The following is a 26,932-nucleotide window of genomic DNA, read 5'->3' as shown; positions in this document are numbered from 1 at the left end:
AAGATTTTTAACATCAATTTAACCATTAACTTTTATTCTTAGACATAATTCATCCTTTACGATTCCTTATTCAAATAAAATATTTTCAATTATGATAATTCAAAGTGTGTATAGGTTTAAATCATATGAAATCACTTTTAAATTGCAATGACAGTTAAAAAGAGAGATATTATAAACCGAAACTTTCTTGTGAGTTCTCTGCATACTTTAACGGGGGTGGTTTTGGTGCAGAATTGAAATATCATCTAAAGTATAACAAAATACAGATATGACACAATTTTTAATCGACAACTCACTCATTTAGGATCTTAATTTTAACATTAATTCTCTAGTTATTCAATGGTTATAAGTCTGTATAAAGAATTTTTACATACATAAGGCTGTTAGATTTTTTTTGTTTGAATTGGGTTTTTTTACATTGTCATTTCGGGGCCTTTTATAGCTGACTATGCGATATGGGCGTTGCTCATTGTTGAAAGCCATACCTTGACCTATAGTTTTTAATTTCTGTGTCATTTTGGTCTCTTGTGGAGAATTGTCTCATTGGCAATCATACAACATAGTCTTTTTTTTATATTGTGGCCTGTAAGTCCTGACCACCAAAATTTGGCAAAATCACAACAGGGTGGACCTCCAGATTTTCCTTAAGGACACATCTCACCAGGAAAACTATTTCTGAGAACTGTGAAAGAAATCAAATATCTGCCCAATTTCCCAGACCCTGAGGTTGGAATGTTGAGTGAAAATAATTCTTGTACAAGTGAAAATATGTTTTTTATTTGTCTATTTTGGCACTCAGAGACAAATCAATTAGTATTTTTATGTTTTAGTTTGTTTTTTTTAAAAACAATTAAGAAATTGAACACATTTTCAGGAAAGGAATATGTGAAAATCAATGTAACAATTTTTCATTTTGTCACTAAATAAATGTATCCAAAAACATTTTATTAAAAAAGTCGTTTTAAATTACAGTAGCTTAGAAGAATGAATTGATTAAAAGATTACTATATATCCTATATCTCTCCAAATACAATGACCATTCATTCTAAACTTTAGTCTTAACGTGGGAGAAACAAGCTTGATTGCCGTGGTGATTAATGGTCTGACGAAACCTTTTAATGGCGAGGACAATTTTTCGCCCTTATCATGTGACCTTAATTTAAATAAATGGTTATCTATCATCATTTTCATCTATGAGTCTGACATTTCCACCGATAATTTGATACCGGGATCGTAACAAAATGGGAAGGAAACGATCATTTGTTCACATATTTCAATTGTTTCATCCAAATTATTCTAATAAGGGAATTAAATACTGCATGCATGGTGTGAAAGCATTCATTTCCATATATCCCAGGACATGGAAAAAAATAGCAATTCACAAAACAGTGTACACTTTACTACTTTTTAAACGGTCAGGGAAATATCAAGGGTTTTATTATCTTTCACTTTTCCAATTTGAAGTACATTTGTACTGTGAAAATGTAGGTACTTTTCTATTTATTGGATAAATATACCTAATACAGAAGAGAAAAACCCATTATGAAGTGTTCTATACAATAGTTTAGAAATGTAAAAGTACCTTTGCTAAAATTAAATAAATAATTGTCTCTAAATGGATGTCAATAGTACTTTTTTTACTTTCATCTCATTCACACTACATTTTCCTCCCAAATATGATAAAATAAAAGAAGAATGTGCCTATAAGGACACAAATATCCCTGCTAACTTTTTAACATGGAATATCTTGTTAAAATATGTCATGTTGTGTTTTTAGATGAGCACTTGATAAAGCATATATAAATGTTTGTTCTCAAATACTAATGCTTTTCTTTTTTATTATTGAACTTTATTGCAGGCTTTACTTTGCTTGATTAACAGGTTTTTTCCCAAATAAAGCTTAAAATTTTTTTTTAATTTAATTTGAGTTATCTCCCCTCAGCCATGAAATCTTAAACAGCTAAAACCTTTCTATTGTTCAGCTTACTTTCTACAAGATCCACCCACAAACTTTTCTGATCATAAAAGAAATTTATCACAAGATTTACTGTCAATGTTACCATTATTTTACCAATATAAATAAAAACAATTTATGTCTGGGCCAGGAGTCTTGTCAGTTTCAGCTATCAATCGTCAATCATTGAGATTAACTGTCACGTCAGGACAACCTCCAGACTTCCTTGTGGTCAGACTATCTGCTGGGTTTTATGATGATAAAGACTCAGCCATAGCTGCTCTTTTGATTAAATATTTATCCACAAGAAATAGTTAAAATTTGTAAATTTGAATTATTTTGATTAAATATAGTTATTCACAAGAAATAGTTAAAATTTGTCAAATTGAATTAACTATTGTAAGCAGATAAATATTGCAGTAGTAAAGTGGTTGATAGATATAAGAAAATGTGGTATGAGTGCCAATGAGACAACTCTCCATCCGAGTCACAATTTGTAAAAGTAAACCATAATAGGTCAAGTAAAGACTTCAACAAGGAGCCTTGGCTCACGTAACATACATGACATACACAAAGCTAAAAAGGGCACCAAAAAAATGACTAGTGTAAAACCATTCAAAATTTCAAACGGGAAAACCGACGGTCTATAATCTATATAAAAAACAAGAAGAACTTAAGAAGAACCACATAAAAAAATGACGGGCATAGGACATTTGAGCGAAAAAGAAAAAAGCACATAGGGTCATTTGAGCGCCGACTTCATAGGACATTTGAGCGCCGGGATATTAACCTTACCTGAGTTTTCAGACAGGACATTTGAGCGAAATTTTCCCTGATAATTTTACACGAATTAAGATTTTTTTTTAAAAGTAAGAAAAAAAAGTAAGATTTAGTTATAAATATTTTTTATTTTATTTCACACCCGAGTAATTCGACCGGTTCTGGCTGGTTTATGTAAGTGAAATCCTAAGTTGATCTCTATTTACCAATCAATTCTACTATAATTCATTGGCTATGCAAATTTTCTTTGTTCTAAAATTCTTATATATATATCTATTAAGTGAAATAATAATTATTCTTACGTGTCCAACCAATCTTGAATGTTTATGCAGTGTGCCGGAAATTTTTATGGATGGTACTTACAAATATTGCCCAAAGTTCTTTAAACAGTTATATACTATTCATGGCTATAACAAAGGAAATTATGTCCCTCTTGTATTCTGCTTACTTCCTGGAAAGTCTGAAGAAATTTACGTGAATTGCTTTTCCTCAATTGTCAAGCTATGTTCCGATCAAGGTCACACACTTCAACCGAAAGCAGTACACGTCGATTTTGAAGAACGGGTAATGAAAGTTATGAAGGATTTTTTCCCGTCTATAGAGATCAAATGCTGTAGGTTTCACTTAGGCCAAGCCTGGTGGCGAAAAATCCAGAAAGTTGGACTTAGTCAACAATACAAAGAGCTTGATTCTTTTTAGTGCTTTGTTTACAATTAAAAGATGTTTTAATCTTTTTGTTGGTAAACTCCTGTTTTATGACTGTGCTTTGTTTTTAGTGCTTTGTTTTTTACAATTAAAATATGTTTTAATCTTTTTGTTGGTAAACTCCTCATTTAATGAACTATATTCGTAAGAAAATGTGGTATGATTGCCAATAAGACAATTCTCTATCCAAGACTTGTTTTCGCTCAAATGTCCTACGCTTATTCTTATTTTCGCTCAAATGTCCTAAAATTTAGGCGCTCAAATGTCCTATACTTTGGCGCTCAAACGTCCTTTTTTTTTCGCTCAAATGTCCTGTCAATGCGCTCAAATGTCCATTGCCGAAAATGACAACTATTGAACATCAGGTTCATGACTTTAAGGACAGGTGCAAACAAATAAATAAAGGGGGTTTAAAAAATTTAATAGGTACCAACCTTCACCCTTACCTAGTAATAGTAACAATAGTGTATCATCACAACATAGAAACACACATCTATATAATTGAAAATGAGAATTTTTAAATAAGACTCTAAGGCACTTCAGCTTCCTCCACCAACAAAAACTTAACACCACAAAATAGCACAATAGTGTTGAAAGTGGTTTTAAGACCAATCAATCAATCAATCAAACCACATATGGTGCTTTTATTCTTTTCAACCTTTTAGTTTGAATAATTTTTTTAAATAACAGTTCCTATTAAAAATTTATTTTTTGTTTTTGCTATAAATCAATTATCCTATTGTTCAGGAAATTATTTAGCAGGTCAATATAATAATTAAAACTTAACTACTATAAATTCAGAAATTATTGCGAAAAATGCGACAGGATTATAATCGCAATAATTAAAACTCACATTTTAATTTTTTTTTATATGAATCAAGCAGGATTTTTCTGAATATCATAAAAATTAGAATTGCATTTTAGTCTAATTTGACCAAATCACAATATTAAATGCACGCAATAATTTTTAAATTTACAGTAATACATTGTTCAGGACATTATTAAGCAGGTCAATTTTAAATAAATGAAATGTAAATAATTAAAACTGGACTTTTTTTAAAGTGCATATAATGAAAAATGTCAATATCAAACCTGAATTGTTATTTTCATTCAAGAAACAACAACATTCTGGTAACTTTAATTACCACACAATACATTATTGACTAGCCTGATTTTTCTCCAGAATTCCCTATTTTAATTCAAATGCCAATCCTCAGACGAGATTTAAGTAGGAAGTTTTTGTAGTTTTTTCAATACCTTAGAGAAATCATAATGCAAGTTTTAATGAATAAATGCTCCATGAATTTTTTATAGCAGCCAATTAAAAAAAAAATAGTGATTCCAGCATATAAATATTTATATCATGGATCAATTAATAGACCCAGATTTAATAAACAATTGCTGTTCTTTTTTTATTAGCAAGGAAATAATCTAATAATGGCTTTAAGTGCCAACAAAATGAACCAATGGTCAAACAGCTTTTAATGTGGCTCAGAAGGGTCATCATCCTAGACAGGAAATCTTTCCCTCTGGAATTAGAAATTCCTGTATTGGACTATCAATAGTTCAATTTAATTTCTGTCAAAATATTTGCAATTCTACTTGATAATTATTTAAGAAATGACTGTAATATTTTTTCTGTCTATGAAGAAATAACATAAAAAATGTGGTGCACACTGAATAACGCGCGTAGCGGGTTATTTACAGTGTGCACCACATTTTTTATGTTATTTCGAATAAACAGAAAAAATATTACAGTCATTTCTTATAATTTAATTCTAAATTCCATTTTAAACCGTAGAAAACCATGAAAAAACGTTGATGACGTCACGGTCACATGACTAAATTATGTCTATGGGCTCATAACAAAATAACGTCAGCCAATCAGAAGACGTGTTACATCCAAAATTAAATTATTCTAATGTGTATAGCTGGGGTTTGGGTTTTATATTATTGATGAAGACCGTACAGTAACCGATAGTTGTTTGTCATTTGGTCTGTGATCGAGAGTTGTCTCATTGGCCACATCGTCCTATTTTCAGAAACCAATATACATAAAGAAAATCCTCAGTACCAGAGAAAACTGACCTTATTAAGAGAGCCAACCCTTCTAGCTGTTTATAAAAGATAGATATCTGGACTTCTAGGAATGGAGGTGCCCCCTTTTGTGAAAATCTCTTCCATGCTATCAAAATTATTTGAAACAAACCTGACTCTATAGACACCAAACTTTTGTTTTTTGTTAAATAAATCATGCCCCTAGAGAGCACCCCTGCATGTCTAGCCTGTTTCATCTGGTTTATGTAAGACACTGCAAAGCTTTTAAACCATGACACATTTTCCTTCCGATTTTAAAACAAAAGTTGAAATGTTTATGTTCGTGTGATGTATAACAGACAATTAATCAATGCAGTCATTGATAATACACAGATGTATGTATTCAGAACAACGGCTTTTGGAAATTCACCACCCTCAGATATTAGCAGCCTCTTATGCAGACTTGAGTGTCCTTTTAAGTTTATGCCTTGTTTCAAATGTTATATAAGCACTAATTGTTTATTTTTTGGTTGTTAAAAAAAAATTGAGAATCTCTAAACTTTTTAAAATCTAACTTTAAAAATCCCTTTTTGGGATGATTAGAAATTCACTATATTTAGTGGTTATAGTCATTTAAGGAATAAAGGGAGTCTGAAGGGATCATAAAGCTATAGCAATTCTTTTATGAACTGTTCTATTAATATTATGTTGTTCTTGTCACAAGCTTAATTACTGTCTAAAGCTTATATGTCAATAAACATTTGAATTTGAATATTTCACATAAATTTGTATCATCCATTAACAAGTAATATTTGCACCTGGAAGCCATTTATCATTCAATCATCAAGATCAACCCCTTGTTGGTTGAATTTGATTATTCCCAACCCATACAATCTTCCACCCATACATCTACATTTATGATACCCATACTCATGGTGTAGATATCCCCTCAAGTTAGTTATGCATGTCACATTGCCCCTCCTCTCTGATGTATTTGTCCTCCCGTCTATAAATAAATGTCTTGTACAACCATTAAAATCATGTAAATGTCTATCAAAATAATTACAACTTGAAGGAAGGTTAAGTTAAAAAGATTTACAATTAATCATTTAGGATTTTAAAACATGTATACTATTTCAAAATAAGACATTAACTATTCTTTAATTGATCATACAATGTAAAAACATACTTTTTACATATAGACATGTCGAGATTCATTTTTTCATTCATCAATTTCTAGACAATGTTATAGGCTACCATACTTTTTTTCTAACAAACATTTTTCCAACGTAGTCGGTATAGTTTTGGTTTGTGACCTTTGAACTTAAGGATGCTTAACTATGGCAACAGAATATGCATGCTCGAAAATCCTTAAAATCCTTTCTGTGATTGGACAAAATGCTGTCATGGTGGGTGATTTGGTTGTGTTTGAAAAAACGTCTCGTTAATTATATCGTGATGGAAAGCAAGTGAAAAAATATAAATATTTGAACTAGATCTTACAAAGATTTATATTTTTATTAAAATAATTGTTTCTCCAATAGCTCTTTGCATCCATGACAGCTGTTTATTCGGGACAATTTCATAATTTTTAATGTAAACTTTGTTGTACGAACGTATATGACTTTTAGAGCGCACCTACGCATGTGAGATTTCCGCGGGGTTTTGGTGAATGTAAACAGAAAGATACGAGGACCGAGAATACTGAACACAAACAGAGAAAACATTATTTAAATAGTATCTTTGTGCTTCTGAAGGTTATCGAAATGATAGTTTTAAACATATACTCAAATTTAAATACGTCGGATATCTTTTTTAAAGATAGTTCTATTATTGTTTCTACATAGTGCTGTCACATGACTGTATTTCTTGCTTAAACGAAAATTATTTGGTGGTCATTTTGCCTGCATGTTATTTTTTATGCATGCGCTGACCACAAGAGTATTCCAAAAAAATTATTAATTGAGACAGGCTGGTAATAGATATGAATAATGTAACTGGTTGCCAAAATATTTACTGATGGTTAGAAAGGGGGAGGGGCATTATTAACATTTTTTTTGTGAATTTTTGCAAGTACATTTTAATCTTCACTTTTATCATTTCACTCTTAAATAATAATCAAATTGAGAATGAAAATGGGGAATGTGTCAAAAAGACAACAACCTGTGGCCGACCAAAGAATAAAATAGAGGAAAAAACTTATTTTCATCGATATTTGATTTTGTGCATGTTTTTCAAAAATGTTTGTTTACATTATAGCCTATAAAAACTTTGTACTGTATTAAACATTTAAATTTGTCGTTTCCCTTGTAACCTACAAAATCAATGAAAATTATGTAAACATGTCTTACTTTTCTACATTGGCTAGAGGTTTAGGGGGAAGGGGGAAGATCTCATAAACATGTTTAACCCCGCTGCATTTTGAACCTGTCCCAAGTCAGGAGCCTCTGGCCTTTGTTAGTCTTGTATTATTTTAATTTTAGTTTCTTGTGTACAATTTGGAAATTAGTATGGCGTTCATTATCACTGAACAAGTATATATTTGTTTAGGGGCCAGCTGAAGGACGCATCTGGGTGCAGGAATTTCTCGCTACATTGAAGACCTGTCGGTGACCTTCTGCTGTTGTTTTTTCTATGGTCGGGTTGTTGTCTCTTTGACACATTCCCCATTTCCATTCTCAATTTTATGTCACTTGCTGCAAAAAAGTACATAACAGGACACCTCATCTACATAATAATTGATCAAATGCTATTTTTAATTTTGTCTTTAAATTGATTAATTGTTGGTGTTTTAACCCCACTTTTGGTCTATTTCGTAGAGGCCAGTTGTTATTGGTGTAAGAAGCCAGGGTGCCCGGAGAAAGAAAATGTATATATTAGAGATACCAAAAAGAAACTTTGAAGAGTAGTGCACTTTTTGGGCAGTTTTATATGAAATCTTGGTAACCTATTTACTGTGCGCAAGTTTGCATCATTGCATTCCTATCTCAATTAACCTACTACCCCCTATTTTATTCCTTTTGTTTGTTAGTTTTGGTTACAGAGGGAGGGAAAAATATCAAGTTTCAGATCCATAAGAAAGCTTCCAAGCCACACATCTATTTCATATTTAAAATGAACCACCTCTTTAAACAATATGTGGAGAAATTCAATTTACAAATTCCTCCATAGGCAAGTCGGCGAAGTCTATTAAATGACAATGCAAAAATTTCAGGATCTCCCAATGTTTGCACAGGTTTATTAAAATTATGACAAATTCTAATTTCATTTTCATTACTTTAAGAAGAACGAGATTCAAATTAAACTAACCAGATTTCGTCTCGTTATTAGGCACGTAACAACAGGACAACCGAAACAAAAACCCCAATATTCCGAAGAATTCTCTTCAATTTTCTGTCTTACTTTGTTGACATAATATTCCGTCCTCCTGTCAAAATACACAGAAATATCATTAAAAACTGATTAATTGGATAAAATAGCCCCCACTCTAAGCTACCACAAGCTATGAGGATATAAAATTTGTTTTTGGTATTTAATTGATACTTGTAATAGGTTTACCTAACGTCAGGTCCAAATTAAAAATGTTTGGATTATTATGGTTCTATCGTATTGTTTTCACCTTAGTATTAAGGTGTAGTCGGTAATTAATTTTTACCTTAGATTCGTGACAAGGTAAATTCTTTAGATGATTTATGGCTGAACATCTGCCAATAAAAAATTTAAATTATTAGAGTTATTCCCCCTTACTTATAAACTTGAAGTCCAATACTATAAATCTTTTTGAAAAATATGCATTCCTGGTATATTTTTTGTAATGCAGTAATGTCTGTAACTGACAGTCTCAGATTCAAACTAATTTATTCATTTATTATTTATTTGTTTATCAGTCAAATCCTCAGCTTGGCACAAAAAAATTAAACTTGTACATGTATATTATTATGCAGAGAAACTAAGTGGTGTACAGTGTAGTTCAATAAAATTCATAAAACAAGTTGTACAAAAATATCTTATTTTCATTCAGTCTTTTTTTTCTCCTCTGTGCCCTGACACACTCTCTGAATACAGAGATATAAAAAGAAAGGAAAAAAAGAAAAAGAAAAAGAAATTTCTGGATTCAGTCTTCAATTGCCTTACTCTTTGAAGATAACAACCCTGATATCAATAGACCTTCTCCTTTGAACAATGTCAACCTCTAAAGTCACAACCCTTTTAATGAAAGAAATATAAAATCCTAATAATATACATAACGGGTGGATTTGGTAGGAAAGTAAAGGCTAATTTCAATCTAACAAGAACCATAACTCCTGAAAGGAAAAAATGAAAATCATTAATAGTATAAAAAGATTTAAATTAAAAAAAAAAAATTAAAAAAAAAAAAAGATTTGTTTGAAAGCTGCTTTTAATATAGCTATTGCCTGCCTCCACCTATTTACCTGGCCTGCTTCACCAAATAAATAACTTGGTTTTCCCTTTGAAAACTTGGTTAAAAAAAAGTAAAATACTATTGTCTATATATACATATACCCTTTAAAACTTAAACTGCAACCATAAAATTAAACTTCAAACATATCAGATGAAGATTAACCAAAATTGTGCAGAGATTCTGCATTTATTACGATACCCAATACTTACTTATTTCAAAAATCAAAAACAATTTTCTCATTCTTATTTAAAATTTTTATTAGTTTATAAAAAAAATAACAACTGATTATACATCATTGATGAGTTCATGTGAGCATCGTTATCGGCTTATGAAATCCATTAAAACTAATTACGAGGATATTTTAACGACATTTTACATTCCTATAGATTCTAATGATACAATCGTAATACTTTTATCGGCTGGTAAATCATCATTTTTCCCAATAATTAAATACATGCAGTTTAAAATTAAACCTGCTTTTAGAAGATTTCTAAAATGAGCAATAAAATGTTATTTGTGCAGGTTTTATTTATTGTCAATTACTGTAACAATGAGCTGCAGAGAATAGATACTGGAGATTTTATTATTATTCATTATTTTATTTGGTATAAGTCGACCACAAATCCTAATGTTCAGTGAATTAGCACAGATTTTCTATAGTTCAAAGTATGCAAATTTTGGAAAATCCACAAAAATAAAATAATTAGGATTAATTTTTTTTCACAAAAAATAAAAAAAAAAAAAAAAAAAAATCCACAGTATGTTATCATTTCAAAGGATAAACCCTCTTTTTTTTTCTTATTAAATTACTATTTATGTTAAAAATAAAAAATAAAAAAATTTGAGGTTGAAAATCCAATATTCCTTAGAAAAAAAATCATTATTCAATTTCTGAAAAATTAGCATGAATATCTAAGCTAAAGGTAACATGAAACTAAAGTTCCTTAGATATTCTATACATAATTAATTCAAACAAAAAATGTTATGATAATGATTATTGTAACTGGAAAATTCATATCATCAACATGGAACAACAGTAATGCATGTAATAAAAAAATTGTAACATGTGCAACAATATAATTGCTTTTTTTTCAGTATGAATTATAAAACTGCTGTTTTGTTTAGCTGTCCCCCAGTAAAAAAAAATAAGCATTTTAAGTAACCTAATATTGCCTGGAGCCTACCAGTACTTTTTTGTTTTATTTTGTTTGTTTTTTTATTGCTGGAAAAAAGGGGGGTATTAGAAACAGAGAGAGACAATTGCTGATGTCTGTAAAATAACTGTTGCCAACTTAATTTCCGCAAAAACTTACAACTGGACGCCTGGACACTGTAATTAAAAGCAATTTAATAAAACGAAAACAGATTTATTTCAGTTAACATAAATTTCACAAATTCTCAGACAATATTTCTTCTCTGTCATTTATAATTAACTTTTTTGGAGGATTTATCATATTAAACAATTTGTTTACCTATAAATTCTAATAAATCTGTCATAGTTCTTTCTCAGTCTAATAACTTAGTGAGAAAACAATTTAATTTTACTTTTCACCAACGATTTCCGTGTCAAATCAATTTTTGAGATAACGCTAAACCCTCTCCTCTTGCTTGCTTATCCTTTTTTCCTTTCAGATCTGTTTTCGCAGATAAAATCACGGCAATTTGTCACTACGTAAATGACGACCAATTGATCCTTTAATCAACGATTTATCTGACTACCAGTGCATTCTTACTCTCCCGTGGAAATAACGTATCAATCTGGCCGATATCCACCACATACAAAATCAATTTATTTTCATTAAGAATGGAGTTTAAAGCCATGTGCCTTGTCCCAGAATTATGGTGTACTTTGTCAGTTGTATTAGTCAGAAGCTGACATGCTGAATAACAACTGGGACACTAATCCGGACAATGTGTCACAAAGAATATAAAATATACGGCCACAATCTATCATGGGAAAGAAATTCAAATCATCTTCCTATAGTACAAGGACAAGTGAACAGGATATTCAGATCTCACTTTTTCAATTTCACAAAATGTAAAAAGATAATGTTGAAAAGCTCAAATACCACAGCATCTAATTTTCTATATCAATTAAGATGACTGAAAAAACATCAATAGTCTTCCCCTCCCCCTTCAGTACACCAAAAAATGTTGATCACTAAATAAGTAAGAAGTATGTTGGTTAAATATACATGTATTCCTGTTTTCATTAACTCATATTTTTTTTATTTCATTGCTTCATTGCAAAGACTAAGTATCAATGCTTAAAGAGATTATAAGGGTAATATTGCTATTAAGTCAGATATCCAAGCGGATAAAATTATGTCTAAATATCACACTTTCTATTCATGATTGGTAATTGTGCATTTATCTTGTTTGTTTGTCCATATTTATACATTAATTTCATCTTTTCTATTACATAGTATAAGGAGATTACGTTTTGTCTCAAATTAAAAGTGAGCTTTTATTGCATCAGAAGGTTTAATTACAACTATTAGATGAAGGAGAGCAATAAAGGGTTCCCCTGTCAAAATGCAACCATGGTTGACCATGTTACCATCGCTAACCATTGATAACCCATGGTCAAATCATGGCTGGATGTGCTGAAAACCATGGTCAACTATGGTTTTACACTTTGGTGACCATGGTCAACTATGATTTTACACTTTGGTGACCATGGTCAACTATGGTTTTACACTTTTGCAACCAGGGTCAACATCTGACTATGGTTGACCATGCTCTTATCAACTGTGGTTGACTATAGTCAATTTGACAACCATGGTGTACTGCCTTTGTACTACACTGTTCCTAAAATTGCTTATGGACTTCTTTTTAGTAAATTATGGTGCATAGATTTTGAGACATGAGGGGCTCAAACTGTAGCTTTTTACAATATGGTCCTTATGATATTTTTTCACAATTTGCAGAGTCTGCAAATAATAAAAAATATCATGAGGACCATATTTTAGTGCAATGTTTCCGTAGCTAATTTGACCCCACCTCAGTTGAAGCCTGTCATAAACATCCAATGCTGATCTAGACCAAACTGAAAGGACAGAAATTTTGGCTTGTTTAATCATTTTACAAGAAGAAATAAACACATCTTGTTATAATTTTGATATCATCCATTATGCATATGCAGACTGCCTTCTGTGTACCAACATGAAAGAATATGTATCATCTGAACGAAGTCTCAAATCAGAACAAACACAAAAAGCTGCAACCAAAATGAAAAATAATAACATGCATCAAATAACATGATATTTAATCTCACCAATAAAATACTTAATTATTTAACAGATTACTACAAGTTTTATTAAATTGCATGTTCAAAACCTCAAAAAATTAAATCTCAATTGAAAATAATCGTTCTTGTGTGTTCATATTACTGGAAAATTTATAAATATGAGAAGCTCTAGCATATCAAATGCATTCTTATAGAAATTAGATTCAAATATAAAACTATTGGCTATATATATGCTCTTCAGTACATGAATACTGAATTTGTCAGGATGAATATTGATACAATTAAGGCAGTAACTTATTTTTCAGACAGATTGCAGTGGCAGATCCAGGGGGAGGGTTCCAGGGGTTGGAACCCCCCCCCCCCCCCTTTTTTTTGGATGATCAATGGATTTGAATGGGGACATATAGCTGGAACTCCCATTTTATCCCTTTTTAAAATGGCAGAATCTGCCCCTGAGTTGATTAGTTAGAATTGATATAACCTATAATAAAGGGATCCATTTGTTTGAGTTATTTCCCTTTATTGATATATATGAGGGCCATTTCAAGTTGGTTAGAATTTTTGATGAACTGTAAAAGGTGAAGTAAGACACATATCATCAAGTCAAAATCATTAGATAGAAAATAAATGGCCCTCAATAAAGGGAAATAACTCAAACAAATGGATCCCTTTATTATAGGTTCAAATTTCAGTGAGAATTAGCAATAAACTTTTTTTTGAAATCAATCTAAACGGAAATCAAAATCATTTGAATTCGAAAATTACCTGTAAACAAAAATTCTCTTTTTTTTCAATTCTACTAATTTTTTTCTATAAAATGAATCTGAAGTGGAAAGTTTGTTTTTTGTTTGAATGACATTTGGTGTTCTCAAAGCCACTTCAATCAATGAAGAAAAGCATTGAGTGCTGATGTCCTCTGAAAGCCACTTATATCAATAAAAAATGCCTATAAGAGATAAGAAGGGCATTAGGAACAAAATCAAAAGCAGCAAAATGTCTGTATGAAAATGCACAAGTGCTACCTTATATCTGAAGCATACTTTAATTGGACTCAAATAAATTGAGAATCCAGATCAAGTAGCATCCATTATTGAAATGAAAACAGAACAACTCTGATCTATTGACCTTGTGATGTTCAAGGGAAACTTCCCACCATATCTTGGGGTTAATTAATTCTAATTCAAACAAACAAAATAAACACTACACTTGACTTTAGTCCATTTGAGTGTTCATCGGTTCTTCAAATGACAGAATACTGCAACACGTTACCCTGCTTGATGTTACGATTGCTTACAATATTTAGACTGAGTTTGACTTTTGAACCTGTTTTTTCTATCAAAACCTATTTGGTTTTAAATATATTGACAGACAAGTCGTGGAACGTGCAGCCTTCCAACGGAAAATTGAACGTATAAATACATCGTAGGAACAGCAGAATACCAAAGGCTCATTGCATCGTTAAGGTCTTATCAGAAACGGCTTATGCGTCTTTCATCTCATATCAAACTTCAAAGAAAATTTAATGCAAGATTTTATTAAAATGTCAAAACAAAAATAAAAATTCACTTGAAATTCCTTTAAACTTCAAATCCAAACTGAATATCAGAATTTGAAATGACTATAAAAGTATTGATTTAGTTTTCTAGTCAGGTTAGGATTTATTCAATCAGCTATCCCTTCAAATGTCTCATGTTAAAAGCAAGATGAAAGAAGTTGTTCAGCGATGATTCACACACGGTATACATAATAGCTTACTTGTCCATTGTCAAAATTTGTTCTAATTCCAGGTACACGTATTGAATCTTACACGTTTTTTTCTCATCTAAATAAAACAAAGCAACAATTAAGAGAGTGCACAACGTGCATGTGAGCAATGCATCTAAGAAAATAAGAGGATGCTAGCTGTTTCCAGGTTGCCAATGAGACAACTTTTCATAAGAGATCAAATGATGTAGTAGTTAACAACTATAGGTCACCTCAACCATCAACAATGAGCAAAGCCCATACTGCATAGTCAGCTGCACTTCTGAATAATTATCTTACACATATTCATACTATATAGCACGCTATAAAAGGCCAGAAATGACAAATGTAAAACAATTAAAATGAAAAGAAATCTAAAGTATGTGACAGTCAAAAAAGAGGGACGAAAGATACCAAAGGGACAGTCAAACTTATAAATCTAAAACAAACTGACAACGCCATGGCTAAAAATGAAAAAAGACAAACAAACAATATCACACATGACACAACATAGAAAACTAAAGAATAAACAACACGAACCCCACCAAAAAACTAGGGGTGATCTCAGGTGCTCCGGAAGGGTAAGCAGATCAAATGTAGTATTACAAGTACCAATGAAACGAACAGTGTATCATAATTTGATCCCATTACCCACCAGTCAAATTGATTAAAAATTGAAAATTAGTCATGGTCCATCTCATTATGAAATATCCTTTTCAGCATAGAGGAACATTAACAAGAGATTCTTAAAAGACTAAATTTTTCAACAATTCAGAAAATAAAATCCAATTTGTTCAGATACTACATCAGCCCTGTGCCCTGTAAGAGTGTACTGTTCTCTGGACATGAAAGACTGTTAGGAGGTGGCCAAAAGAAGACAAAAGTTGACATCTATCAGATCCACTATAAAGTTCCATTTCCTGAATTTTCTTAAACCTCTGAGTCCACAATGTATCTTGTTTCTTGACCTGAATGCAGGCGAAATATTTGCCACTGGGCATTAAACAAATAATACTCAATTATTTATAACTTTACAATAGGTATGACAATTTATTTTTCTAACAACCCTGCTATGGTGTTCTCCTGCCAAGGAGGATATTTACCACATAACAGAACAACACAGGAATTATATACGATGACATTGTTTACAAAGTACCAACACTTCAAGTCAAAATCTTAACAAATACAACTGGATTAAAATATATATACATGCATTATTTTTTATACATACAAAATCGTTTTGAAAGTCAATAAATAAAATTCTACTGAAAAAGAACTAACTTTAAAATAAACAAACCAGATCATAATGAAAATTTTGTAAGGAACAAAACTATAAATGATCATACACAACATGGTTTTCTCATTGTTAAAGCTGATAGAGTGTTGGTTCATTGGCAACCATACCACATCTTCTTTACTTTTTTATAACAAAGATAATTATGATAGTGAGATTTTCTCATTGTTGAAGGCCAAACAATGTAGATGTTAATGTAGATGTTAACAACTTTGTTCTTTGGTCTTTGCATGGAGGCGTATAAGTGTCTCATTCATGACTGCCAATCATACCAGTTATAATTTTTTTAATATAAATAAAACTTTCTTTGCGAAAAATTAAGCACCATACACAAATGGACATTTTTGTTTTGCACCAAGAAGCCTGAGCCTAGAGTAACAGCTTAAGTAATTAACAAATCATACAAAACACTAACAAAATTGAAGGGGGTAGTGAAAATTGTTCTTTCAGGCTAAAAATGCTTTAATCAAACCATGAATCAATCTTCATCCAATTGAAAATTTAACTTTGAAACAAAGAGAAAAACACTGCTGACACAACAGAAACTTAATTAAAGCATGAATAAATATTTAATCAAGTTAGAAATATAAAGATGTCACCTTGATGATCAAATACAAAGTCATATACATGAGGATTCATCATATTTTTCACGGATACCAATTTTCGTGGATTGAGAAAAATTTCCATTTTCGTGGATATTTAATTTCAGGGTTTGGCCAAAGTTGGCATATAAAACTTAATAAAATATTGTGGGTTTTTTTTAACATTCAAATTCATGGTTTCACAAGTTGACCAGCAAATCGGTATCCAACGAACATTAATTACAAATATAGAAATTATTGTGATTTTTTTTTTATTGAGAAAAAATGAGACAGGGTTAATATTCGCAATAATTTTAACTCACATTTTGAAATTTTTCAAATGATTAGAACAAAATGTCTCAATATCGCAAAAATTTAATATCACATTTTAGTTCAAAATGACAAAATTGCAATAATAAATGAACACAATAATTTCTGTATTTACAGTATTAAACTCTTGACCCCTAAAATCCACTATGCATCATATATGTATCATAACTGAATTAACATATCTCAGCTGTTAAAACAATGAGATATAGATTATTTTAAAAACAATATATCATTATAGTCCCCGATTAGTACAATGTGTTACTTGACATTTATCTACATGTTTATTGAATGGTAGTTATTATAAAATGACACTTTTCCTACAGGCCATTTTGGCATCCTCAATGTATTTGTGATTCGAATTCCTCAAATTATGACAAAATATCATTAAATATTAATAATATGCATTAATGGTCACACAGTCAAATGGACATAATATAAGAGCCATGTTGCATTTGTTACACAATAAACCACTGTTCTTCAGTGAGTGACTGTCTTTTAATAAGTCACTGTAAACAGTTATTAAAACGATAATTATATTTCTATATGGAAAAGTGTGTGTTAAAATTGTTTTGCCGACTCATAAAATTAAATGTTGTCCAATATCCACCCACACCCCCAGATTAAACAGATGCATTATTGGTAACACAGATTCAAATCCAGTGGCAGGATCAGGAGGGTCTTAGATAGGGTTATAGCTCAGCATCCTCTTTTATTGGAAAATATATAATTTATAGCAAAGATTCTTCAAATTTTAGTATATATTATACTGTTTACTGGAAATTATTACACCGTCTTTCATAAGTCCTTAGATCTGTCACTAAAATCGGCTATTGACTTGATTGCAAAATCCGACAATAGGAAAGGTAGACAAAAATAAGCTGTGGTCATTGCAGCCAACATAATTGCTTTTAATACCAATTAGGAACACACCGAGATCCTATTCTATATCTGCCGCACCGATAGCCAGTAATATAAGTAATAGTATATGATCTATTTTTCAAAGCACAGTGCGAAGATTCAGGAAGCCAATTAACTTATACTGTAAATCTCATTTATTCACTTGACTACAGTTTCAACAAAAATCAGCCATCTCTTTTTTAACTCAATTTTTCCATTACAAAAAAATTGCATTACATTACTCATATTGAAAAAAAGTAATAAAAAAAAAGATAAATGTCTCATAATTTTTTTTATCAAGAACTGCTGGTTTATGTCGATAAGAATATTAAACTAAGTTAATTCCCTTTGCCCACAAACTTTATAACTGCAAAATAATAAAAAAAAATCCTCCAAAATTCTTACACAAAATACAGATGAAATTAAATGAGTGAAATTAAGTGTGATTATTCCATCATTATCTCGACTGCAGCATTATATATCAACTCTTTCCTGGAATATCTTATATTACTCCTCTACTTGCAAATAAAATTTTGCATTTCAAACAGTAATACTAATTTTTACACAGTCAATCTTTAACATTAACAGATTTTACCTAAGTTTCATTTAAAACTATAAAAGTTAAGAAATCTGTTTGTTTGTTCTAATGAAAATTTCCGTTTGATCATACGTTTCTTGTAAGTTTCATCCTTTGATCATTTTATCAATGATATCATGTTATACACTTTATACAGTTTGTACCTAGAAAAATCTCTAAGTACATCAGATTTGAAAGTTAATATTGTAAAATGTACCAATAAATATACTAATAGCTATATATTTTCATGTTTTATTTCCAATATTAATGAGATTAAAATATGTAATTTAAGATGCAGTACATGGAATACCAAGTCTCATTGGTTTAGTTTTTGTAAATAAGAATTAAATACTCCATCTGAGACAACAACCTGACCAAGCTTGTTTATTCTACATTGGATAGAAGTAAAGGGGGGTTGGGTTGAGATCTCACACTACATGTATAACCCCGCCACACTTTTGTGCCTGTCAAGTCAGGAGTTGAGCTGTCCTCAACTTGTTTAAGTCATGTATGTTTTTTTAATTTCAGTTCATTTATATGTTTTGGAGTTTGGTGTGATGTCCATTTTCATTGAACTAGTACACATTTTGTTTAGACCAATACTGGGGCCAGCTGAACCCGCCTCCAGGTACAGGGTTTTCTCCCTCTGTTGCAGACCCATTTGAGGCCTTCAGCTTTTCTGCCCTTTGATCGGGTTGTTGTCTCTTAGACTCATTCCCCATTTCCATTTTCAATTTCATACCCTATTCCTAATTCAAATTATATGATAAATAGGAAGAAGGTGTCTGCACTGTTTTAAAAGAGGGACGAAAGATACCAAAGGGACAGTCAAACTCATAAATCTAAAACAAACTGACAACGACATGGCTAAAAATGAAAAGGACAAACAAACAACAGCACACACGACACAACATAGAAAACTAAAGAATAAACAACCTGAACCCCACCAAAAAACTAGGGGTGATCTCAGGTGCTCCGGAAGGGTAAGCAGATCCTGCTCCACATGTGGCACCCGCCGTGTTGCTTATGTGATAACACATAAACTGCACATACACATTACAAATACATTGCAACTTGTCATTTCTCTGCTGCTGATTTAATATGATTTTATTCCGTCTCTGGAGATTTTTTCCAAAGGAGGAATTAAATTTTTAAATGAGTAAATTAGGGAACACTGAAATACAATACAACAGAATAGGTACAGGAAACTTGGACTGGACAATTAACTGCACATAAACTGACCGCTTTCTTACCTGAATAGATACAGGTACCCAGCTGATGCTATACTAAACAGTATCACCTGAAATTATAAAATAAAATTTGCAAATATTTGTGACAAATTCTGTTAAAACAAGAATGTGTCCCCAGTACACGGATGCCCCACTCGCACTATCATTTTCCATGTTCAGTGGACCTTGAAATTGGGGTCAAAACTCTCTTCGCATTAAAATTAGATAGTTCATCTCATAAGGAACATATGTGTACTAAGTTTCAAGTTGATTGGACTTAAACTTCATCAAAAACTGTCTGACCAAAAACTTTAACCTGAAGCGGGACGAACAGAAGAACAGACCAGAAAACATAATGCCCCTCTACTTTCGTAGGTGGGGCATAAAAATACCATTTATATATGTTAAATTAACAGACAAATTTTAATTGGGATTTTTTTAGTATCACTGTCCAATTCAATAATAGCTATAATACAGAATCTAGTGAATTCTTTGTAATACTTTCATTAGCTTACACCAAAACATTGTGATTGGCTTACAACTTGGGAATTCAACAAATGATAACGACTTTGTTTATTATTTTTTTTAGGGGGTACAAAGTATGAAATAATCTACAATCTTTTAGATTCTGAAATAGAAAATCATGTAAATTAGCTGTTTAATGTAGTAAATTAATATTCTGGAAGTGAGCTTAATTGGTGGTATGAACAAGGAAGTCTTAATACATATTTCAAAAAAAAAATAATGACGGCTTTCAGATTTCTGTTTCGATATCATTGGGTTCACTATCTATTTGAAAAAAATTTAATGACAGCTTTACAACTGCTATTTCAGTATCATTTGGTACAAGAATAATTCAACAGTACTTTTTTTTTAAGAACCTGAGTTATTATGATTTAATTCCTTCTTTGGGAAAGATCTTCAAGTGAACACCCTTGATTAGGCTGAATGAAAAACCATAAAATCCAAAGACGGAATTATCAACTGAGAAGATAAAAGCCACACGATCTTTGTAAACAGCGATGCAATTAGACCTAAAATCAACTCAGCATGAACAATATGAGAAAATTATAAGATAATAATGACATCTTGGTCGCTGTCAATTTTCTGACAGGTCAAGTTCCGCAACCAACGCAATGGAGACAAAAGATAATGAACCCATACCCCGTAATCATCTTTAAGACCGTCTCTACATCTCTCACTGTCAATAAATGATAGGGTTCTCTATCCTGATTAGCTCGGAACATCATACAGCGGAATCGGTTATCAATTTATAATTACGATGTTCTAGTCTTTCATCGCAGATTTCTCTAAACTTCTACAGGGCTCTTTAAAGTAATTCTTTCTTTTCAACTCTATGATAGGTTTTTTCTTCTTATGGTAAAAATAATTAATTTTTTTCTTTGTAAGATCTCCGTTTTCTGCCCTGAGGCTTCTTGCGATTTTGTAATTATAATATCTGCTGTCTCTTGGGAGATCAACTTCAAAAGGACAATGTCGACTTCTTTTAGACATCAATTACTTCATACAGATTTTCTCAGGTAAATCATTAATTAACTAATACCTGGTTAGAAACCAGAAAAATAAAAAGGGTAAAACTTAATGGTGGACTCCGCTCCCATTCAGCGGGGCATTGAAAATAGAATACAAGTACTGAACACCAAATTTTAGAGATTTTGATTTTTAAAACTGAGTCATAACTTTGCAGTGTACAGATTCATTCTGAACTATTTGCACTAACTTATAATGAAAAAATATATATACAAATGACATATATATCAATCTCCTTACTTCGGTGTAAAAATGAAAAATCTTTTGTAACTCTTATAAATACTGGAAATTTTTTGAAATAGCAGCTTTGTGCATGCATTTTCTAGAGAAATAAAATCAAAATTCATTTGAAAAAGGGAATTGTGGAATATTCAAAACCATATATAGATTTAAAAGAGGAAATACATTGAGCCAAATAGCAGACCAATCTGACCAAACGTAGTATTCAAATCAGTTTTTTACAAAAAACATTTCAGTAATCTCATCTAGTCATGATCAGGGTAACAACAAGATTTCCTACTTCAGGGGAGAAAAGATTCTGTTCTTACAATTTTTCAATTTATGTTGAAATCTCAGTTTTGACAACTCTCTTTTCCAACTTTGCATATAAAAGTGAACAAAAACTTTTAAAATGTAACAATGCAAGAATTGTTTACATACTTCAATTACATCAAGAATTGGTGAAAAAAACTGCATAGTTTTGTAATTTGATTGGCATGTTAAGATTGATGACCCATCTTGGTCTTAAAAAGAAAACAAGGTACTTTTTTGCACATGACTGCATAATGGAGATTATGTGTACTGAGCTTTTTATAATGTAATCAAGTACTAACTGTTGGGAGATCATGACATTTATCCTAAAATCGTCTGACAGGTCTTCCTAAACACAGGACCACACACACTTACACCACTCACATGTTCTGTTAATTTTCTTAATTACTGTCAACAATCAAACTAGGAAATTGTTTATTTATCTAAATTATCTCTGATTATTCTACAAGAACCTGGGTGTCCATCACTTCCTCCTCCAAAATATAATGCTTTCAATGTTAAGTTGTGACAGGTGGCTGATGCAGTAGGGATGGGAAAAAGGGGAATTTAATGATATCTTAGGAATAATAAGAATAAGAATATTTATTACTCCAATCAAGGGCCCTTGATGGGCAGCATAACATGTACGCATAACACAATACATCATGATTTGTAACAGAAAAACAGAATAAGATCTTCCCAGGGAGGTCCCCCCCCCCCTTTTTCAGCGGTATCTAAAGTACTGTAAATTCAGAAATATTGTAAGGTTTTACCAGAGACATATATACACATATATGTGTATATATGTCTCTGGTTTTACTTAAACAAGTAATGTGACTTGGTGAGCTTGCAATAATACGACCTTGCATTCTGATATCTATATTAGCACTGACCACGCTTTTCATTGTTTTCCCCAGGATCTCAAAATTTTGTCCTTTCTTTAAAAGTAGCAATTATATTCCAAGCAACAAATTCTGAATTTACAGTAATTGTTTGTTAAGCACTGTACGCTATATCATAAAAGATTGGATGAAAGTTTTTGGCAAATGAAAGCGTCAAGTTTTGTAATACAAAAATGGGCCCTGCAATAAGGAAATCAAGAATTTGAATTTGAATGCTAAAGATCATGGTGGCCAATTATTGATGCTAGTGGACTCCTTAAACCATGAGAGAAATACCTTCCGCATCCTTCTTGAACAGAGTTATTGATGTTGACAGGCAATTAATATTCACTGTCGATTAAACCTATATATACAATTCTGTATTGTCATTTAAGTTTTAAAAACATGATACTTGTGACATATATATATATATAAATGATAAAAACATTTGACAGTCATGTAAAAAATGAATTTATTTATATTAACCATCTTGAAAAAAAATAAGCACCATTATTAAGTCAAAATTTAACTGAAAATAATTATCCATTTCATCTTTTTGAGAATCTACATAAGGGCTTGTACGTTTGAAATTTATCAATTCTGTAGAAAGTCATGTTTATCTGCTCTTTGGTCTGATTTTGTTGTCTCTTTGACATATTCCCCATTTCCATTCTCAACTTTATGCAAGAAATAATACCAAATTACTCACTCACCATATAGAAGCAAAATTAAAAGGGAAATTAGATAATATACACTACATGTATTTTTTTTAGAATTTCAAATATACGCCGATATGAAAAAAAAAATACATTGTGAGGGAAATCTTGAAGTCAATTATGTATGTTCAAATGTTGAAATAAATTAATTTTTGGATGTAATTCAGTAACATTAAGCCAAGAGTGTCCACTTAATTTCCTAAGTTAGGAAAATAAAAATTCTCTTTCTTTTATTTTTGGTAATCAAGTTACAAAGTTATAAAAAAATCTGCATTTTGAAAATTGAACTTTACTAAATGGCGTGTCACACAAAATGTTTGCAATTTTGTTCACAAGACAAGAATGTTGGTTAAGCTGGCATTTTAACATGCAAGTTATTTCTCTTGGTAAAAAGTTCAGCTTGTCACGTAACAGGATAAATAAAACTCCTTTCACAGATTTTGCCAACATTCCGATAGAGTGACGATTTTGGCTCCAGCGGTGAAATTGACACATACAAATGTCCTACCATACAGTATGTGACAATGATACACGGCTGACACGCTGTGATATACACGTAAACAATATATATGTTGACTGTTATGGAGGGTGACAATAATTTACACATATTGCCAACACATGATATATCGAAATATGCAAATGACAATTATGGCGGTCTATACATAAAAATGTTACATAATAATTAATTAATTTCTACATTTGTAATGCTTAATTCATTTTACTTGACAAGGTCTGGCTAAAAAATATTCTCTAATTAATGAGCTTTCTCTGCACCTACCAGTACTCACTTTTTGGTCAGATCATTTTGCAGATCTGGCATATCAGTCACATAATTATAAATGGGCAGTTTGATGATGAGGGAAATTGTTATCTAAAGGTGAAATCTTAAATTCAGAGCCTGTACCATTGAGCCACCAGCTATTTTTGTCCATGTGTTTCTGTTTTGTCTTTGTTTGTGAGTCTATTTTAAGAGGAATTGGAGGTTGAGTGGTCTGTTGTGTACTTCAATAATGAACAAAACCTGTATTGTATAGTCGGATATAAAAGACCTGACATAAAAAATGAAGACAATTCAAATGAAAAACTAACAACACAATTTACCAGAACAAATATGACTGAGTCATGAACCAAGGACAACTTATAAACTGAATACACATGCTCCTAAGTAAATTTGGGACAGGTACAAAGAAAATGAGGCAGGATAAAACCAGTATTAGTGAGTGCTCACCCCCCTCCCGCCTATATTAGAGATAATTGTCATTGTTTATGAGGCAGACATTGGAAGTTTTGCACCTAAATTTCTGTGCTAAACATGTCTAATCTTATCATTTTTCAAGCAAGCCATGTTAAGAGAAAATGTGGAAATCCTCCAAAAGCTTACATAAATAGATTATAATTGAGTTTGGATGTAATTTGCAGTTTAAAATAATAAATCAATTTAAACATGCAGTTTTAAATAATAATCTTTTTTAATTAAAAACAGTTTCCATCAATTCTAAATGGCAAATTTTGTAATCCCCAGATTATATCAAAAACAAATGAACCAAAAAACAAAACGAAAAAAATCCTTTGGAAGAAAAAAATTATCCATAAAAAATCTTGACAAATGTTTCAGAATTTAACTGTGGCGACTTTTGCATTAGTCAAAATATTTTAACTCAAGATAAATATTTATATATGTTTTATTTATAGGGCCTTTCAAAAATGTCAGCATTTGAGATTGAGCAGACGGACAGATTCTACCGATTACTCAATGGTTGTCATAACTGATTTAATTATCAGCCAATCTAAACCTTCAACTTGAAACTTTAGAAATTAACCAGAAGCTACAAAACATTCTATAAATCGGAACTGTAAAAGTAAACTGTAAACTTTTTATCAGGACTTATGATAATTTTCAATTCTGATCTTTTAAGTTCCTACTTTTTCATGAATTTAAATCCTGCCCATAATAAACTTAAGATAATAAGGATGTACTTGCACAGATTGATGCCAATTTTAATTGTTCTTAAGTCAAAGTAAAGAATCACACTAAATATATAAGAGTAAGACATATATAATTTGTCGTGGCAGTGGTATCTTTTTACGAAAGTTAAAATTCGTTAATGATTGTGGCCTTATGACATACCCTTTACTAGTGGGAGATATTAGCAAGCAAAATGACCATGCAAGGGCTGTGTTATAAACTAGTCAAGTTCGTTAAAAAAAACTCAATCGTCCACACTTGCAAAACATATACCCCTTCCCTTTCGAAATACTTAAAATCAATTTATGCAATTCTTTCTGTTCAACTTTGTGATTCTCAAATTTCCTGATTTTTTTGTTACCTCCATCCTTATTAGTAATTGAACTGACTTAAAGATGTAAATATCTATAATTTAATTTGAATCAGGTAAGGGGACATCTTTACTCATTTAAAAAAACAATTGGGGGACACAAATTTATTTAGAAACTTACTTTTATTTACAGACCAATTTGATTTTCTTCAACTTGTGTAAAAAAAAAATTGTATTCCAAATACTTTTGAAAAATAAATATTTGTTTATGCATAACAAAAAAATTATACGTGTCTCAACATTAACCCCATTCCCACTTTCCTCTCATAAATGAAGATAGTTGGTGACTGACACTGTACACATTGAGGTTCAGATAAGAACTTCTTTTCTACTTCACTAAACCAGGACATTATTGGTTGACATTGATTTTACACATATCCATAATATTAGTTCCAAACTCGAGTAGAATTAAGTATTTTATTGTCTTTCATCCAATGGATCCAATTTCATCATTTTTGACAGCTGCGTTCAAAATTAATCAATTTTTTGCCAAATTCTCCATTTTAAGACTGATTGAATTCTTTGGTATTGTTTGCTCTTGGGAATTACTAATTTACGAAAATTGCATGGAATAAAAAAAATAACTTGGGAAGATCTGCAGCAGCTTAATCAACCGTTATGTAACCGTGTAAATTTTTCAGATAATTTGGTATTCTGGAATGATGCGTAATTATATGTTGCGGATGTGAAATATGCCGACTGTTAACTATAAGTGCTACTGTGAGCAGATGGGAACAGTAAATGCATGCTTAAATGTGCATACAATTGTTTTAAAAACTTTTGTGTTAAAAAGACGAAAAAAAAAATTTCTTGCTATTGTTTAATCCTACTCATGTTTCCTTCCTTATAAGTACTAAGTTGTCGAAATAATAAGGAAGTCCATGTGGAAGGCTATTTTAATTTTTTGTTAATTGACAGGCCCCTTTTCGTAGGATGAAAATTCAAAAAAAAAAATACCCTCAGCAAATGGCATATGATTATTCAAATTTTTTGCATTGACACCTCCCTGCGACACCTTCCTGCATGATAAACAAGTGAAACTGCGAGCTACTGCTCACTGATGATACCCCCGCCGCAAGTGGATAATATTAATAGTGTAAAAATATGCAAGTGTTCG

General features: G+C 31.2%; 1 protein-coding gene across 4 annotated transcripts in view; it reads right to left on the bottom strand.

The window, feature by feature from the left end:
* The window catches only part of LOC143049851 (transmembrane protein 135-like), a 110,223-nt gene that overhangs the window by 23,140 nt on the left and 60,151 nt on the right, over positions 1-26,932 (bottom strand). For all 4 annotated transcript variants that reach the window (XM_076223598.1, XM_076223600.1, XM_076223599.1 and 1 more), the window contains one exon: positions 19,825-19,871. In XM_076223598.1, the coding sequence (XP_076079713.1) occupies positions 19,825-19,871 (47 nt within the window). The remainder of the gene's footprint in view (positions 1-19,824; positions 19,872-26,932) is intronic.

Source organism: Mytilus galloprovincialis, chromosome 10 (genome assembly GCF_965363235.1).
Source record: "Mytilus galloprovincialis chromosome 10, xbMytGall1.hap1.1, whole genome shotgun sequence".
NCBI classification, from domain to species: Eukaryota; Metazoa; Mollusca; class Bivalvia; order Mytilida; family Mytilidae; genus Mytilus; species Mytilus galloprovincialis.
Note: the sequence above shows the minus strand (reverse complement) of the source record. Positions and strands in the feature narration are given on the sequence as shown.